The sequence below is a fragment of the Ptiloglossa arizonensis genome, chromosome 4, assembly GCF_051014685.1.
Source record: "Ptiloglossa arizonensis isolate GNS036 chromosome 4, iyPtiAriz1_principal, whole genome shotgun sequence".
NCBI classification, from domain to species: domain Eukaryota; kingdom Metazoa; phylum Arthropoda; class Insecta; order Hymenoptera; family Colletidae; genus Ptiloglossa; species Ptiloglossa arizonensis.
In genome coordinates, this window is record NC_135051.1 from 25,725,064 (window position 1) to 25,741,648 (window position 16,585).

General features: G+C 31.0%; 3 protein-coding genes across 5 annotated transcripts; all 3 read right to left on the reverse strand.

Moving 5' to 3' along the window:
• Positions 1-1,240: 1,240 nt before the first annotated feature.
• On the reverse strand, positions 1,241-6,643 carry Flfl (serine/threonine-protein phosphatase 4 regulatory subunit 3 flfl). 2 transcript variants are annotated; one of them, XR_012991757.1, is made up of 6 exons: positions 5,309-6,643; positions 3,558-5,156; positions 2,887-3,038; positions 2,399-2,801; positions 2,049-2,276; positions 1,241-1,946 (listed from the first exon to the last, which is right to left on the reverse strand). XR_012991757.1 is itself a non-coding variant. In XM_076309410.1 (5 exons), the coding sequence occupies exons 1-5, from the start codon at positions 5,504-5,506 to the stop codon at positions 2,190-2,192; spliced, it is 2,439 nt and encodes an 812-aa protein (XP_076165525.1). In that variant the 5' UTR covers positions 5,507-6,643; the 3' UTR covers positions 1,241-2,189. The 2 variants fall into 2 exon arrangements, 1 of the variants encoding a protein (XP_076165525.1); XM_076309410.1 differs by having other exon boundaries at positions 1,241-2,276.
• A 1,565-nt stretch (positions 6,644-8,208) lies between these two features.
• Positions 8,209-11,229, reverse strand: Sip3 (septin interacting protein 3). Of its 2 annotated transcripts, XM_076308458.1 has the most exons (9): positions 10,899-11,229; positions 10,515-10,607; positions 10,272-10,424; positions 9,914-10,204; positions 9,623-9,837; positions 9,311-9,528; positions 8,861-9,233; positions 8,475-8,780; positions 8,209-8,401 (listed from the first exon to the last, which is right to left on the reverse strand). In XM_076308458.1, exons 1-8 carry the CDS (start codon positions 11,025-11,027, stop codon positions 8,477-8,479), a joined length of 1,776 nt encoding a protein of 591 aa, XP_076164573.1. In that variant the 5' UTR covers positions 11,028-11,229; the 3' UTR covers positions 8,209-8,401; positions 8,475-8,476. The 2 variants fall into 2 exon arrangements, with proteins under 2 accessions (XP_076164573.1, XP_076164572.1); XM_076308457.1 differs by having other exon boundaries at positions 8,209-8,780; positions 10,899-11,228.
• Positions 11,230-12,196: 967 nt separating this feature from the next.
• LOC143145285 (uncharacterized) lies at positions 12,197-16,308 on the reverse strand. The gene is made up of 6 exons (XM_076308511.1): positions 15,486-16,308; positions 15,193-15,385; positions 14,756-14,930; positions 14,603-14,675; positions 13,762-14,519; positions 12,197-13,679 (listed from the first exon to the last, which is right to left on the reverse strand). The coding sequence occupies exons 1-6, from the start codon at positions 16,179-16,181 to the stop codon at positions 12,419-12,421; spliced, it is 3,156 nt and encodes a 1,051-aa protein (XP_076164626.1). The 5' UTR covers positions 16,182-16,308; the 3' UTR covers positions 12,197-12,418.
• Between the last annotated feature and the right edge of the window lie 277 nt (positions 16,309-16,585).

Consider the following 16,585-nt stretch of genomic DNA (forward strand, 5'->3'; position numbering starts at 1 on the left):
ATGGGTACAGTGACATTAAATAAGAGACAGCAATGAAAGCGATGCGACAACGAACAAGTCTGAAACACTCCATATAAGTATGTATTAAATTTAGCTTAAATAGCATTCACGACCGCGTTTTTACTCTAGTATCACTTCGATATCGATTCTTCACTTTTTTTTTCTTTCTTTACTTACATTTCCATATACGTCCACGACGTAGCGTTTCTTTCTTTCTTTCTAACTTTATTATTTCGTCCCTTGTTATATCGAATAAATTGTGAATATATGTAAAACACATAAAGAACAACATTACTCGATATCCTCTTAATTAATACTCTAGCCTTTATTACATTCCTTTTTCTCTGTGGTCAGTCCAAGTTGCACTCTCTTTCTTCTATGTACATATATCGCATTCAGCTCCAGTGAATTTGCCTACTTGGATATTCACAGGGTTTCGCTCGTGTCATGACTGAATTAACTTCCAAGATTCTTTTCTCAGTATCATAAGTTAATATATACGCATGTGTGTACATACACGTACGTAATGCTATTTACGAAATATCCAATATACATACAGTTCTAAAGCAGTCTTAGAAACTCTGTTCGGTATCGGGTATCGTGAAAAATTTATACATATTAGCTTATAATACTCCTGTTTTTGCTCTGTTCAAGTCAACTCAATCAATCGGGACACATATTAAAATAATATCAATGTAGAAACGTTGCAAGTAATACGACATCGGGATAAATTTAAAAAATATAGACTCTTAATACCAGCTTTCTCGGTTGTATCAGTAGTTAAAATTAAGTAGACACTTTTATCTGGAGCTGACTTAGATCAATGAACTTCTATTTATCATGATATGACGTGTTAAAAATAAATTTCGGTAAGCGCCATCCTATAATTTCGTGGCGTTAACGCTTGATCGTTTTTTGAATCTGAGTATTTGTTAAGCTTCGTTACGAGTTATAAAAGGAAAAAAATGTTACTTGATTGGAAATAATTTAGATGAAACTACGCAACGCTATAAATGTATACATAATGAAATTTCACAAAGATGAGTTGCACAGATATACGTAATAATTTTTGTCTTTACAAAGCACAATAATTCCAGGCAACTTATTCTGCCCATATAGTTACGGATAATTCATACGAATAGGATAGTTATATTTAATGTTCAAAAATTGCAAGACACTTCCACATTATACTTTTTACATCGAGGAATAATATTGGGCATGAAGTGCAAACTGGTAAATATACACAAATCAAATGTTTATTGTACAATTTCTACTACTTACATTGACAACCGAAAAGCTCGTTCAAAGAACCTTAAAGGGAACTGAATGTGTAAAGGAATCGCATATTCTCTGCTTAACCCACGAATGGTTGTTTTACAATCGTTACAAATATACATATATATACAAACTAAATACTACTTCTGTTAAATTGGATAGAGTTTCATGATGTCTGACCCCCTTATAGGACAGGTCTTAATTGCCCATCACACGAATAAGAAATTTATGGATGGCAAAACAAAACACTCAGTTGTTTTTGTGCGGTACATCATGTACTTTTACATGTGATTTTTTGTTTTTACATAATAAGTTTCTTCTTAGTAGATGTATGTATGACGTATAGCCACAATTTAATTATTACATGAATCTAAGCACACGCTTAGAACTCTGTACTTGTAAGAACCACTAGGCCTGGCTAGAGTTTCTTAGCCTATTCATGAAATAATTTCTCCTAGTACATGGGGTGTTTCCAGACAATGTGGAATGGACTATTTCTTTTAAAATCTTGTTACTGTTAACACGTATGTGGCCATACAGTTTCATGCCACAATTTTACCATCATATGTCTCCTTAAAGAAAGTTCTCTCTTCCTTCGTATCGCATAGGTTCATCGTTCGTTTTGCTTTTTTCAATTACATACATCCCATTTCTTAGACCCTTTCACCCACCTGCGTTCGGTACCGATGCTTTTATATATTATACACAACCCAACACAACGAGGTATGTCAATTCCCAACACATTATAAACACGTATCCTGGTGTCCACTCACTTAAGAAAAACGTTTCTTCTGTCTGCTACAAAAGGGTTGATTGTACGATCTCTTGATCGAGTCCTTTGTGCACGTAGGAGGGCCAGAAATGGTAGCAGCGATTAAAAATCACAAATTCCTCAATCTGTTCCAGTTTACCTACTATGACAATCTTTGCCGTTTCGGGGAAGGTGTTACCTCCGTATCCTCGTCTTCTTCATCTGAATCACCTTCGTAATCGACCAGACCCTGAAAAATGTTTTATTAAATACACGTTTTTAGCTAAAAAGTAATAAATAATTACGATATTAACTACATCAATCGTGCTTCTCAAGTTTTACTTTAAAAAAAAAAAAAAGATGGAAATTTACCTTTTTAAATAATGCAGTTCCAGTTTTTTCTACCGTGCCAATGGCCGAGTTTGGATTTATTTCCGAAGTAATTGGAGATTCATTCGTTGCTGTTGTACTATTGTTGATTTGTGATTGCTGCGAGGTAATGTTATTATTAGCTGTATTATTGTTCAACACAGATTGCTGTTGCTGTTGTTGCTGATGATGACTTTTAGATTCTGCAAGAGCAGGATTAAGTGCAGAATTTGATGTTGATGACTGTTTCTTAGCTGAAGCTGGAGGCACAAGATCTGCTGCTGCTGCTGGTACGACTGCCTCACCCTCATCAAAGTCTTCCTCTTCATTGAACCACATTTCTTCTTCCTCATCTAATTGTCTCTGGTCCCTTCTGTATCGACTATTTCTCAATATGGATGGAACACTGAATAAGCATAATCATAAACATATTGTTTCCATACTTGAAACAAATTACTTAAGAAATTCTTAATAGAAAAAAATACATGTACCTGTCAAGAGCTGCTCTGTCTCGATCCTTTAACTTATCTTGATGTTGCTCGTACCTTAATTTCAAAGCTTTAAACGTTTGTACATAATCGATTGCTTCCAGTTCTTTTGAAAAATTTTCAACAACGTGTGAACATAAGGATTTAATATCCTCCTAAAAAATAATACGAATGAGTGTAGTAAAAGTAGAAGATATGATACTTTTATAAAACCTGTTACAATAATAAAGAGTAAAGCACCTAATGTTATCATCACAAATATGTCCATTTCTTTTAACAATACAAAAAAATGTCTAACAAGAAAATTATTTAATTTAAAGGGGAAAATATTATATAATTAACAGATCTTTTTATTATCGAGATTTGAAAGTCATCACTACTTTTTGTATACAGTATTCAAAATAAATTTAAAAACTTGCAACAATCTGCTTCTCAAATGTTTCTAAGGACGAAAATTTGTATTACTAAAACGTTGCACCCTGTCAACGTAAATTTTCATACTCAAGGTCGTTTGAAGGACATCTTGTTATATGTAATTAAATTCGCCTCAATTTGAGTTAAAACCCCATACACAAGTAGTATGTAGCCCCATAAGAAAAAAGAAATTATGATTTTGAAATCTCGAAAAATATGACCTTGAAAAAAATCATTCCTCACCCTGTATATGAACTTACCAATTTAATAAACTCAAACATTTCAAGAATAGCAGAATCCAACAGATTATATCTACCATTGTTTCTTACAAATGCATCAAATACAGGTGCAAATAAATTTCCCTTGATGATATATCTATTGTAAAATTCATCCTTTAGAGCTACAATCTTTCTCATAAACCTTAAAGCACACAATACTAAAAAGGTATGTGTTGATTTCATTAAAACAAGTATCCGTTTGAGTAGATCTTTGTTTAATATGCAATTCTTGATGTGGTATGTATGATGCTCTACACAAAATGACAGTAGCTCTAAGATCAATCCTAAAAGCTGTACTGTTCTATAATCTTCTCTTGCTGGTCGCTCTCCAATGGTGTTTGCTAAAAGAGGTGCTATCAATGTTCCAATACTATTTTTGTAAAAGTAGTTCAAGAAATCAGTCTTTTCTGATTTATTAACGGAAGCCAACATGTTCTCTGGATCGAGGAGCAGACGTAATACACCAGCTAATTGTACTGCTCCACCCAACTCTGGGTCACTATCACCAACGAGTTGAGCAACTATTACATTTATTAACATTTGGTCCTGTTCTGTATTATTTATTTGTTGTAACGTGTAATCTCGAACAACACTTGGAGAATATTCCACTATATAAGTCAATATATCTATACTGGCTGTTTTTGTTTGGGCATCATTCATTGCCAGAGTAATTTCTAATGCAGGTAAAATACCAAGGGCTGTTAAAGTTTTATAAAAGGCCTCCTTTCCTTGCGGTTGAAGATTCTGAGAAAAGTTACAAAATTCTTTTAAGAAAAGAACTAGATCGCGTCTTTTACTATCTGATGTTGCTTCGTCTGTTAACTGACGGAATAGTTCTGTAAGGAATTTCTCATCATCTTGTATCAGAGTTACTATTTCAACCTTATTAAAAAATATAAAGCTACTCAGTGTATTTAACATATTATCTTCAAATACACTTGGAGTTGGTAAAACTACATCCTGAATGTATTGAACTCGATACGTTTGGTGAATTTTAGCTAGCAGTTCAGCATTTGTAATAGGAATTGCTTGCTTAAATCTGGCTAACTGTCGAAGATATTCTCTATGCCTCTTTGGCTGAGGTAATGTTGGCTCGTATTCTAAACATCCAACAACATCGAAAATCGTATCATCACTAAACATAACTTCAAATAATGTGTTCTTATTAAGTAGGAAAATATTTTTAAATATGTCATAAAGATGATGCAATCCTTCAATGTTCTCTAAATCCTCACATGTATGAAACAGATTTAATAGTTTCTTAATATAGCCCTCCGATTCTAAAGCCAATGCTAGTTTATCTTTCCTCATTTGAGAAGATAAGCAATTTCCTATTAATTCATTAATATCTTCCAAACGACTTAATTCACATGGTGGCAATTCTATGGGGGGTGCAGCATCTGACATGTCATCAAACCGCTCATCTTCTGATTCTTCTACAATATCTTGCGTAATTTCAACGGATGGATCTTTGCCTTGAACTTGACATATCTTCTCCCAAATTTCATCACAGCCAGCCTTTTCTTGAAAACTTAAGGCTAAATCAAAATTATCTCCTTCTGACCATACTATTAAAGTATCCTGAAAAAAAAAGACAAATATATAGATTTTAACCTTTAAACCCTACTTATAATTTATTTGACTTTCCATATATTATTTGCTACTTTTCCTAGATTCATTTTTTTTTCCAAGTATCTATCTAATCAACTAATTTAAAAATTTACAATAATTACCTGTTGCTTTTGATATGCAGTGTCAGGTTGTATTCTACTTTCCAATAAAACAGAACCATCGCTCTCTGCTCTGACTAAAAGTGAAATTCCTTTCAGTCTATCTACATACGAAGAAGAAACATGACCTGTACCACGATCATCCCACTGTCGATCAGCATTGAGCGCATACAACTTTACTCTTCTGCGTGTATCCGTCATATTGTAAAACTAACTGATGCACACTATTCAATATTATCACCAACAACCTTGCATCCCTTTTATTTTCACCGACTCTTTGGCTTTCTAAAGTATTTTTACAGACAACTTTTCAACTCTCTGATGAATCGACAAATGCACAATAATCCGCATATATCGATCTGTCAATTACTCTTTTATAACCCATTAAAGCTTTTTATTACAATACCAATTGTACAAGTCACAGACAACTGTAAATGTATGCTTTTTTTAAGACTCTGACTCGTACATATGATTATTCTTATCTAATAGTTTTGGTGAATCAAAAATATGATTTTTAATTAATAAAAATGCCATAAGGAATCTTTCCTTGTTTTTAATAATAATTGTATACAGACTTCACCAGCCTATTTATTCATTTAGCTTCTGCCACTAATTGTACAATAACTCCTTTAATGAGTTTGTACCACACATCAAGTTTTGTTATTAATGATTCATAAGATACAATACAAGCGACAACAAATCGCCGCTCAGCTCACATGCCTTGAAGTTCGGTTGACGGAACAAGATTGTTTACCGTAATAGATGTTTATGCGCTCTTCGTTGCATAAGCCTTGATTCTTGCGCCAAGAAAACCTCTCAGGACGCGCGGGAAAACTTCACGTCGTGCACGTTTCCGTTTTCACGTGTCGCGGGTACGCAACGCAACGAAATCACGATCATTCGTCGAATCGGTCCGAAAGGCCAGCTTGTCGCTGTGGAAGGTCGGGAGAGAAATTTGTTGCTGGGAAGACGACACTCTGCGTGCTCTCTCACCGCTGTGTACGGTTCCCGCGACAAATGAAACCCAAATTAAAGTCGGTCCTTTTGCGATACAAATACTCATGAATATACGACTATTTTGCTCAATCCGCTGTGGTACAGTGATCGCCAACCATGGCAATTTCTTCGTTCTTATTAAGAAAAATCACTCTAAAATTGACATAGACACTGAACAGCCACAACACTACACTCCGCCATGTTAGATCACAACAACGCGCTACGGGGTTCGCCTCGTGTATCTCAAGGATTTCAGCGCGTAATACAATATTTTATACTTTCCGTGTAGTGCGTTCGTTAATGCAATGCGCGAATTGTTCTGAATAATTTACAATCGAACGCATAATAATCAATTTTCTTAAACGTTGCAAATAAAATGACTTTCAATAAAAACTTAATATTATTTCACTCCAAACATTATATGAATCTAAATGCTTATTTACGTCAAAACCTTTTCCCGATAATATTCAACAATTATTAAATTAGAAGTCTTCAAAGGTACATATACAATATGTAGATACATCAACAAAAAACGATTTTTTACGTTATAGTTTCATTTAATTGTACATTATATAAATGATTTCAGTATTCCCATACGAAATCTACCATAATATTGCAACGTTCAAAAATATAAAAAATGAAATGTTGCATTATAAATTTATATATATTAACAAAATGTACCGCTTATCGAACTGAAGATAGATTGAATATCAGTCAAACAAAAAATAAATATAAATGAAAAAATATTGAAATAAACTTATTGATCTGAAATAGGAATTAAACAAATTAAAATGATGTGAAATAAAATTCAACGTCATGATATCTAATGAAATAAAAAATATATATTAACGAATGAATATTAACATTTTATCAAAATTTTAGATATGTGGAACATTTTCGGTAGACACACAATTTTTATGTTTTTAAATTTTTACAATTCGGAAATTAGATGCATCTTTTATTCAAAAAAAAAAAAAAGATTCTGTGAGTCGTCAAATGATGAAAAATAATCGTTTAAGAAAATCTGATCTACTTTCAGTATAGTCGCGTCGAGCTTGCGCATCTTCAGTGTAGAAAAATGAGGTTATAATTATCTTTCAACTGATCAATAAACGTTAGCAGATGATAGTGACCATTCTTTTATATATCTGCTTCATTTTTTCACATTCGTAGCCGCTATAATCATAATTATATAATTACATCCATGCATTACTTTTTCAACACAATTATATTTTGAAATTTTCATAATAATGTTGCAACTAGTAAACTTCTTAACAAGATTAATGTTTTTTTAGAAATATGTAATTTTAAACCTTGCTCAAATTTTATTTCCAATAAATGAATTTATATTTATTTAGAATGAGTGTATTGTTTTTTTTTAGATAATATAATTTATTTTGTACTTATTACATTCTATAATCTCATTTGAATTTATTGTTCAAAATTAATACAAATAATTTTGCCTCCAATGAATTATATAAATGTATACAAATATATATAATGAAAACAAAGATATTAAATAGACAAATAAATTTATTACATATAATGACAGTTATCTAAAACAATTATTTTAGAGTCATGTTATATTGACTGATATTACCATTCCCATGTACAAACACAAGCACTCCTTACAAAATGTAATATAATTCATAAAATGTGTATATTAATCTGAATGTAAAACAATCAAGATCTATTAGATAATTTAAATCATATTTTAATACAAAAGTTATGGGGTTGAAAATGAAAAATTTTAATAATATTTAGACAAAGAGTATAGAAGCAATTTAATGAATACAAAAGTTATTTTGCAAACCACTTTGGAGAAACCTGTACCATTGTGTAAAGGATATATACACACATAAACTAATTAAATACTTTGAAGGTACATGTAATATTTGACAAAACTATAATTTTCCTGTTTATATTCTTTCTGAAATAGTTTACATAAAAAAAAGAGATAAATTCGTCGTATAATTTTTTTTCAAATCATTATCTGATACACTTGTGATTATTGATATTATAATGTCAACTTCTGTCTTTGAACTTGAATTTCAAGCTCTTAACCATAATCATTACACATTCCTCAAATATTAATTATATCTGCAAACCAGGCCAGTCGTTAATCAAGGTACAAACTATTATGTTACACAAGTTATCACATAATTTTACGAACATTTACTCTGTTGTTAGCTGAGTTGAAAATTTTTGTAGCCTACGTCTCCGTAACATTTCCTGTTCACTTGAAGATTCTGTCTCATTTCTAATTGATGATTCTGGAGCTACATCATTACTACTTGTGCCTGATAGCGTATTCGTACTTTCACTGGAAGTATTTGTAGTAGGAACATTCGTCTCAACTTTAACTTCTGGCTGCTCGTTCTTAACTGCAGAGCATGTTTCTTTTGATGTTCCTGGTTGTGTCATTGAAGAAACATCTGATGCAATATTCATATCACTTGTAGCAGTTGGCACTGGAATGCTGTAACAATAAGCATTATAAAATAATCGTGATCAAACTGTTTACACACTGAAATCAATAAGTAAAAAATGTTTACGAACTTAGCAGTAGCAGCTGCTGTTTGATATTGGTTCATCATAGCACTGGCAGCATCCAGTAAAAGCTGGACTCTTTGTAACGTTTGTATTCTAGCTTCAATAGCTTGCCGCAGATTACCCTCCATTGCTCTAAGTTCCTCTTCGCTTAGTTCTGTTAAATTAGGCGGTGGTGTAGGAATAGGAGGTAATGGTACCATGGTAGGAAATGGCGGTGGAAATAATGGTACACCACCAGTGGCTAAATTCTGGAATGAAGTTGAAGGAGTATTTCCAACATTATTTTGATCTTGTTGTTGTGGTATTGCTCCTGGAGCTTGTTGTTGTGGTGCTGCTCCTGGAGCTTGTAATCCAGCCCAGAATGCTGGTAAGACCCGAACTACATTTAACAGAAGTAGCGATCATAATTTTTCTTAATATTATTATGCAGAAATGTAAAAATATTACAATACATACCCATCGGATTGAATCTTAGTGCTTGTGGAGCTTGGTGTGCTTGTGGTCCTGCCTGTGGTTGATTCTGCTGTCTAGTTCCTTGGTTATTGGTAACTGGTCTTAAAATATTCAAACGACAAGTGGGACATGTCTGCTGACGTTGAAACCAAGAACGAAGACAAGCAGTATGAAAAATATGATTACATGGTAATTTTTTACTTGCAGCTACCATCTCCTCCCTATAGTAGTGATTCATACATTTAGATATCTAAATTGTGTTTTGAATATTGTACTAGTATGCACTTTATAAAGAAGTGAATATACTGTGTTTACCTGCATATTATGCAAACATTATCAGCAGCAGCCAATTCTTCTGCTGTTGCATCTGGATACAGTGTATTCATATTTCTAATAGCTCGACGAGACATCACAATATCACGGAAAGCTTTTTTAAAGTTGCGCATTGTATAATACATTGGACGAAGTGCAAACAAGGGTAAAGTATACAATTTGATCATCAGAGTGACAAAAGCAAAATACAAAAGAACCTAATATAACAAAATACATTTGTTAAAAAAATGTTATATATAACTAAAGCATCAATGATACTAATATGATTCTCACCTTCAATAGTCCAATTATTAATTCTGTGTACAACAGAAATACTGGCTTGTTATCCCATGGATTTTCACTTTGTAGATCTATTGTATGTAGTATGTACTTTACACTAATATTGAACACAACAGTTAAAAGAATAGCATATTCAAAACCAAATACAAGTTGTACAGAAGGACCCTTTGTGGCTGTTGTATTATATGCATAATGAATCATAGTTAAATTTATAGCAAACAAAAGTCCCAATAAAGTACCAACTCTAAGATGAAACAACCATGTTATCACTGGACTTCTTTCCATCTAAAAATTAATAAAACAAAAAATTATATATATATTGAAATTTTACTCATATATTTATATTACTTACATAATCTACACGATCTTCTGCCAACCAATGAAATGACTTTAAAAATAAGAGAAGCGTAAACAACGCTATAAATTTGGGACTGAAGTCATCTCTAAATACTGTAAATGCTAGACAAGTTTCAGTCACTGCATACCATACTCTTTCCAACAAATGCTGTAAATAAATAATTTTCTGTGTAAAATAATATATTTCATATGTCACAAAAATCATCATTAATAATAAATATATTCAATATATATTTACCTCAAGTTCAGCAGCACGTAATGCACCAAAAAATATCTTCCGAAGAAAAGCATTTATCATAAACACTAGAATTAAACCTTGCGCATAGATTACCTAGATTTAATATAAAAAAAATTGAAAAATGGTTAAATGTTTAAATGCATCACTTATTAACCCCCCAAGCATGAGACACAAAATGGCCATTTTATTTTCTTTTCATTATTAATTGTATCTCAAAATTTATAATTCGTTTAGGTGTTATAATAATTTATATAAGAGGTTGTATCGTCTCAATTCAATTTTCAAATATTTATTGGCCTCATAAAGTAGAAAATTGAAAATCATATCGTGCTTAAAGGGTTAAATCTAGTAACAAAATGTGGAAAATAAAACATTGAAATTTACCGTCATACTGGGGTTGGATTTGGTTATGTGAACTACTGTCGGGTAAAACTGTTTTCTTTGATAATAAGCATTGCCTATTACAGCGCACGTTAGCGCTGTACTTATTAGCATTATTCCAGCCTCCCTCATCTTTGCGCCGGTTATTTTTCCAGCCCAAAGGCTGTTGTTCTTGGACGAAATATTCACTGACACTTATCGTACCAACAATTTACGTATCAACAGCTGTAGAATGTAGATTCGACTAGAATCAACGGGGCGCTGCTATCAGAACGTCAGTATCCGTAACTATTATAAACGAATTTGCAATTGTAATGATGTTTTGTAGAAAGACATATGTCAAATACTATCGTTCGTCCCACACCTTTGTTACCTTACAACTGAAGACAATTTCACTTCACACAAAATATAAAATCTTTGTGTCATAATTTGTTTGTCGCAATGAACGTGTATTATTTTTACTTGACAGTTCCAGATGGGACAGACGGTACGACCTGATTGGTTGAATGTCAGATAAGTGTTACGTTTATGCTACATTTAAACCACGTGGAATGCAAAGCCATTCATACATTTGCATCAAAAAATAAATTTGTATAATTTTCTTTGTAAGTAAATAAAGAACAAAAGATAAAATATATATTAAAGATTTAATTAAAATTTACAAAACGCTGGTACATTGACAAAAATTATATTATAGATGCATAATATAGATTCTATTTAAATGGCACAAATTTAGGAATATCAGACATAAATATATATTATACTAATATCAAATAAAACCGAAGAAAAACACGAATGCAAATACATAAGCTTCTTTTTATATTTAACACTTAAAAGGCAGGTCATATAGATCTACATTTTTGCATACCATATACATAGTACAGACCACATAAATTTATAATTTTACATATGATTTTAATTAATTATCTCAAAAATATCATAAATTAGCGTAATTAAAAAAAAAAAAAAATTGTCCATTAAGTGTTAAAATTATTTTGATATTTATCAATTCATACTAAATACTACAATAAAGTTTAATAATATGCATATTTCATATTTTACATAACTTTTTGGTGTATTGAAAAGTATAATGTAATAGTCTCTTAAAATTAAGAAAATATAAAATATTTGTATATCTTTTTCTTCAAATTTTCAATTCTCTTGTATCAGCATAAATCATACAAAAATTGTTTGATGAATATACTCAATTCACACTTTATGTGCTTATGTTTTCACTTAACATACTCAAAATAGTATTCTCCTTTGATATATTTGTATAACAACTTATTTATACTGAAGAATACTGTAATCAATATACATCTAATTATACAAGCACTTAAAGTATAAGTATAGCAAAATGTTGTATTATTTATTTTAAATTGGAATTTTAAATTAAAACCTATATATTTATACCATTGTTATGGTTTACTACGATGTAAAATAAAATTTGTTAACGTTTAAAAGCTTGAAAGTTTTATATTAAATGTTTGAACACATTTTTAACAGATTTGTACAATATCAGATCAAGTATGTCTACTAGCACTCCTTGGTGTTTTCAAAATACCTTTTGGATTCTGATATTTTGGAGTTCCCAATTGACTAACAGCTTTCAATGGTGTTCTACGAGTATCTACATTGGGTTTTCTCACTAATGTCTTAGCACTTTTAGGTGTTTTTATGGTTAATGGTTTCTTAATGTGTGGAGTTCTACATAATGTACTGCCATCAGGTTTATACATACTTAATCTTGATTCATTCAATATTGTATTAATAGGCATTTTTCTGACTAAAGGTGGGGTTTTTACAATCATGTTCTCCTTTTGACAAAGTTCTAAATCAGATACAACATTAAGTTGTCTATTCATAGTTATTTGTGATGAATTGGAAATTTTTATATCAGAGTCGTCAGAAATACAATAACGCATTTCAGTGTCTTGGTGATTTAAATTAGAAGTAATGCCTTCTGTTTCTATAGTAATATGGGAAGGAAAATTTTCAGATATTAACTTTGTACTCTTGTTTTTCATATTTTTACTTGATTTCCGACATAATTCAGTGCTTTCACAATAATGTTTTAGAGTATTTGTAAATTGATCATTATTTGTACTCAGCCAATTGGTTTTTTTATTTGAAACGATATTTTGCGTATTTACTTTTGTTGTACATTCATCAAACAATTTAGCTTTAGCCAATACCATTCCTGCATTCTGAGTTCTTAATTTTGCAATTGACGCACGACCAGTTTGGATAACTGGGTTATTTGTTTGATTTTTTGATTTAAAATAGCCTTCAGCATCTTTCCAAGGCATGGATGATTTCTTCCAATCAGTTTTGGGAGTCAATGCAGTCGAATGTGTGTTATTTAAAATAATATTTCGCTGACTATTTGTCTTTTTCAATTTTTCAACTTTTTCGTCAGAAAACATTGTTGCATTTGTGAGTTCATTACCATGAAAAGACGACACTCGTCGCACTGTCGCATGTGTTCGATTTTTTATTGGTCGAAATACTTCGGTTTCAATAGAATTTACATCATGCATTTCTGGATACATCTTTGCACTACTAAATTTGTCACACACATTATTCAATATGACTTTATTTTTTTCTTCTTCCCAAAGAGAAGTAGATACAGGTCGTAAATAAGTGTCATCTTTTGTACAGTTTGATAAAAATGCTTTTTCATTATAAGGGTAACCATTATTTAACCCTTCATGAGATTGAATTTGGGTCTGTGAATCCGATCCATGAGAAATATGCCATGAAGCAGTACGTCTAATGCGTTTACTGTAAATAAAAAACAAGAAAAGGATGAAACAGAAATGTTGAAATTTTCAGAGACAATAATAATTTTTAAATTATAATTTACCTCATAATCTTGTCTTGCGATCGTCTTCTTAAACTACCTATTTTTCGAGCACTGGGTGATCTTATAATTTTATGTTCACCCGATCTTCTAATTTTAAGCTCTTTTCCAAGTTTTCTAGCTAAATAATCTGTTGTTGTTGTACTTTCAATACTAGCTTCTTCTAAAGTTTTTTCATATTCAGTTTGTACTTTTTTTACAGAATGAGGTAACAAACCATCATTTTCTTCATTATTTACACATCCAAACTCTTGAGAAAGACGCGATTCAATTGCTGAAACTCTATTTTTAATTTCTTCATATTCACTTTTAGGTATTGTAACATATTCCTCAAATTGGTTATCCATTGATGTGACTTCAACTTGTGAATATGTTTCAAAGTTATTTAAGGTCAACCTTCTTTTTAATGGGTATAAATGCATTTGATCAAAATTATCTAAAATTTTTAATTCTTCTGAACTTGAACTTAAGTGTTTTTGACATTTACTAACATTAACATCATCCTTCTTTGTTAACAAGACCTGCTCGTCACTATCATCTGATAAATTAACATCTGCATCAATGAACATATTATTATATTCTCTGTGCAGTTCATTCGTTACTTCACTGTCTTTTAAAATTAATTTTAATTGTGTTGAACCATCACTATATGTTCTATGTTTTCTTTGTGAATCGCATGTATTAGAAACAGAACTCCAACGTCGTTCAGTATATGTATTACAAGTATTTGTGTATGATTCTGGATCTTCACCAATAGTTTTCTGAAAATATAAAAATATTATATATATATAAAATGTATCAAAAATTATATACACCATTAAACAATGTATCTAAATATTCTTACTGCCTTTTTTGGAACAAAGCGATCCAGACTAAGTCTCATTTTTTTTGATTTATCTGTTTTATCTATAACTCTTCTAAAATACAAATTAAATTGTAAATGATGAAATCATAGTTAAGTATTATATATATATATCAGTTATATTTAGACACCTACTTTTTCTTTGTACTTGAGGGATCTAAACGTTCAGCAACTTTCCTTTTTTTTGTGGATTTGGTACTTGATGCTTGTAACATATCACAATTTTCAGCAAATCGCTGATTATCAGATATATTACTATCATCAGGTATATTACTTTTGCCAACAATCTTTCTTAAACCATTAAACATTCCTAAATAAACAAGTTATGTCAACTTAAAAGCTTTCATACATATATGTATATACATAATATGTTTCAACTCATTAAGTAACTGAATTAATAAGTTAGTTAAACAACACATGCATTAAAACATGAAATTATGTTTAGAATATATAACTTGTGTAACATGCTGTTATATTTTCTACTAGATGCACTGAAAGTTTGTTACTAAAATTGACACAACATATGAAAACAGAAATGATAGTAAATTACTATGAACAATTCGCAAACATACTTAGATTGAGGTTGGAAGCACTTAGATGTGGCTTACGTGTAAGACTTCCACTGCGGTGTTTCTTTTTTCTGGACTTTGAACGTGAATCAGACACATCTAATTCATAATCTGTGCTTCCAATTGTTTCCATAGAAATAACTTGCATTATATGATCTGGTAAGACACCAATGCCCTCAGCATTTTCAATTAAAATCTGTAATAATATTTGTTATTAAGTAAGTATATTGTAGAATATAACGAATATACTTACTTTTTGGTATAATTTATAATTTTTTTTATGATAAATTTATTACCTTGACAATAATAAAATGTAATTCAAGACGCATTTGCACAGCTGACATGGTAGTTTCTTGTAGAGGCATAATATTTGGTCCAACAACTTTTGCTAAATTATCAATGCTCATTTTATTTTGCTTTTCATACAATGATACCTTTTTTAAGAACTCCATAAAAAATGCCAAAGTATTAAGATGATGTGGTGGCAAAAGAATGCAAGCTAATAATAATGCTTGTACACGATAAACTTTAAGCATAGCACAGTGTACAAATAAATCATGATAAGTAAAAGGAATCAATGGTTCTGGCAAATCTCTAAAAAAAGTTTTTAAGCAATTTGCTACATCAATTGCATGATGCTTTTCTCCTAAAGTTCCACCATTATCTAGGCGGACTATTAACTCTTTTTGTCGTAGCTGTGATCCCGCTTTTCTGAATAATCCTTCTTGAGCGACATGTTTCTCCAAAAATGTCGATGCTTGACTGACAAAAACAGGCACATGCACAATACCACCCGAAGACAGGTTCACAACATCTAATGGTTGATATGATAAAGAAGTTTTAAAAACTTTCTTCGAAATATGTTTAATTCCCTCCATTCTTTCAGTTTTGAACATACTCTTTTTAAATCGGTACTTAACCCCGTAATTGCGAAGATCGCTGACAACTGAATGATATACTGTTTCCTTGTGCAAAACATCGTAAATCAACATGTTTAAATACGAAAAATTAAAATCGTTAAATCATAAATTATACTAAAATATTCTGTTTGTCAATTATAAAAGAATACAACAAAGTTTTCATGTTATATAAAATGTAATCAAACACATATATGCTTGAACTATTCTATAACTGACATACAATATTGCCAACTGTTATAATCGAATTCTCTTCATACAATAAAGACGAAATTTACGTATATATCGTCATATCAATCTCTTTCAGCTTAATATTGTTAAAATATGTACAAAAAAAAACTTAACCGAGCAACAAACATACTAACTGCATTTTACAAATTAATTTAAATACTATTAAAATCTATAAAAAAACGTTATTGTTGATATAATCGTCTATATTACCTTATCGCGGGAAATGTAATTCTATATACTTTGTTACA

Excerpts from the sequence above, each read along its gene's own strand:
- Flfl (XM_076309410.1), bottom strand. The coding sequence starts at position 5,506 with ATGACGGATACACGCAGAAGAGTAAAGTTGTATGCGCTCAATGCTGAT. Across the intron at positions 5,157-5,308 it reads CTGCATATCAAAAGCAACAG|GATACTTTAATAGTATGGTC; the intron begins GTAATTATTGTA and ends TTTTTTTTTCAG. Across the intron at positions 3,039-3,557 it reads TGTTTGAGTTTATTAAATTG|GAGGATATTAAATCCTTATG; the intron begins GTAAGTTCATAT and ends ATTATTTTTTAG.
- Sip3 (XM_076308458.1), bottom strand. The coding sequence starts at position 11,027 with ATGAGGGAGGCTGGAATAATGCTAATAAGTACAGCGCTAACGTGCGCT. Across the intron at positions 10,608-10,898 it reads AATCCAACCCCAGTATGACG|GTAATCTATGCGCAAGGTTT; the intron begins GTAAATTTCAAT and ends TATTAAATCTAG. Across the intron at positions 8,781-8,860 it reads ACAGCAGCTGCTACTGCTAA|CATTCCAGTGCCAACTGCTA; the intron begins GTTCGTAAACAT and ends TTATTGTTACAG.
- LOC143145285 (XM_076308511.1), bottom strand. The coding sequence starts at position 16,181 with ATGTTGATTTACGATGTTTTGCACAAGGAAACAGTATATCATTCAGTT. Across the intron at positions 14,676-14,755 it reads CCCTCAAGTACAAAGAAAAA|AAGAGTTATAGATAAAACAG; the intron begins GTAGGTGTCTAA and ends TTTGTATTTTAG. Across the intron at positions 14,520-14,602 it reads GCTTTGTTCCAAAAAAGGCA|AAAACTATTGGTGAAGATCC; the intron begins GTAAGAATATTT and ends TTATATTTTCAG.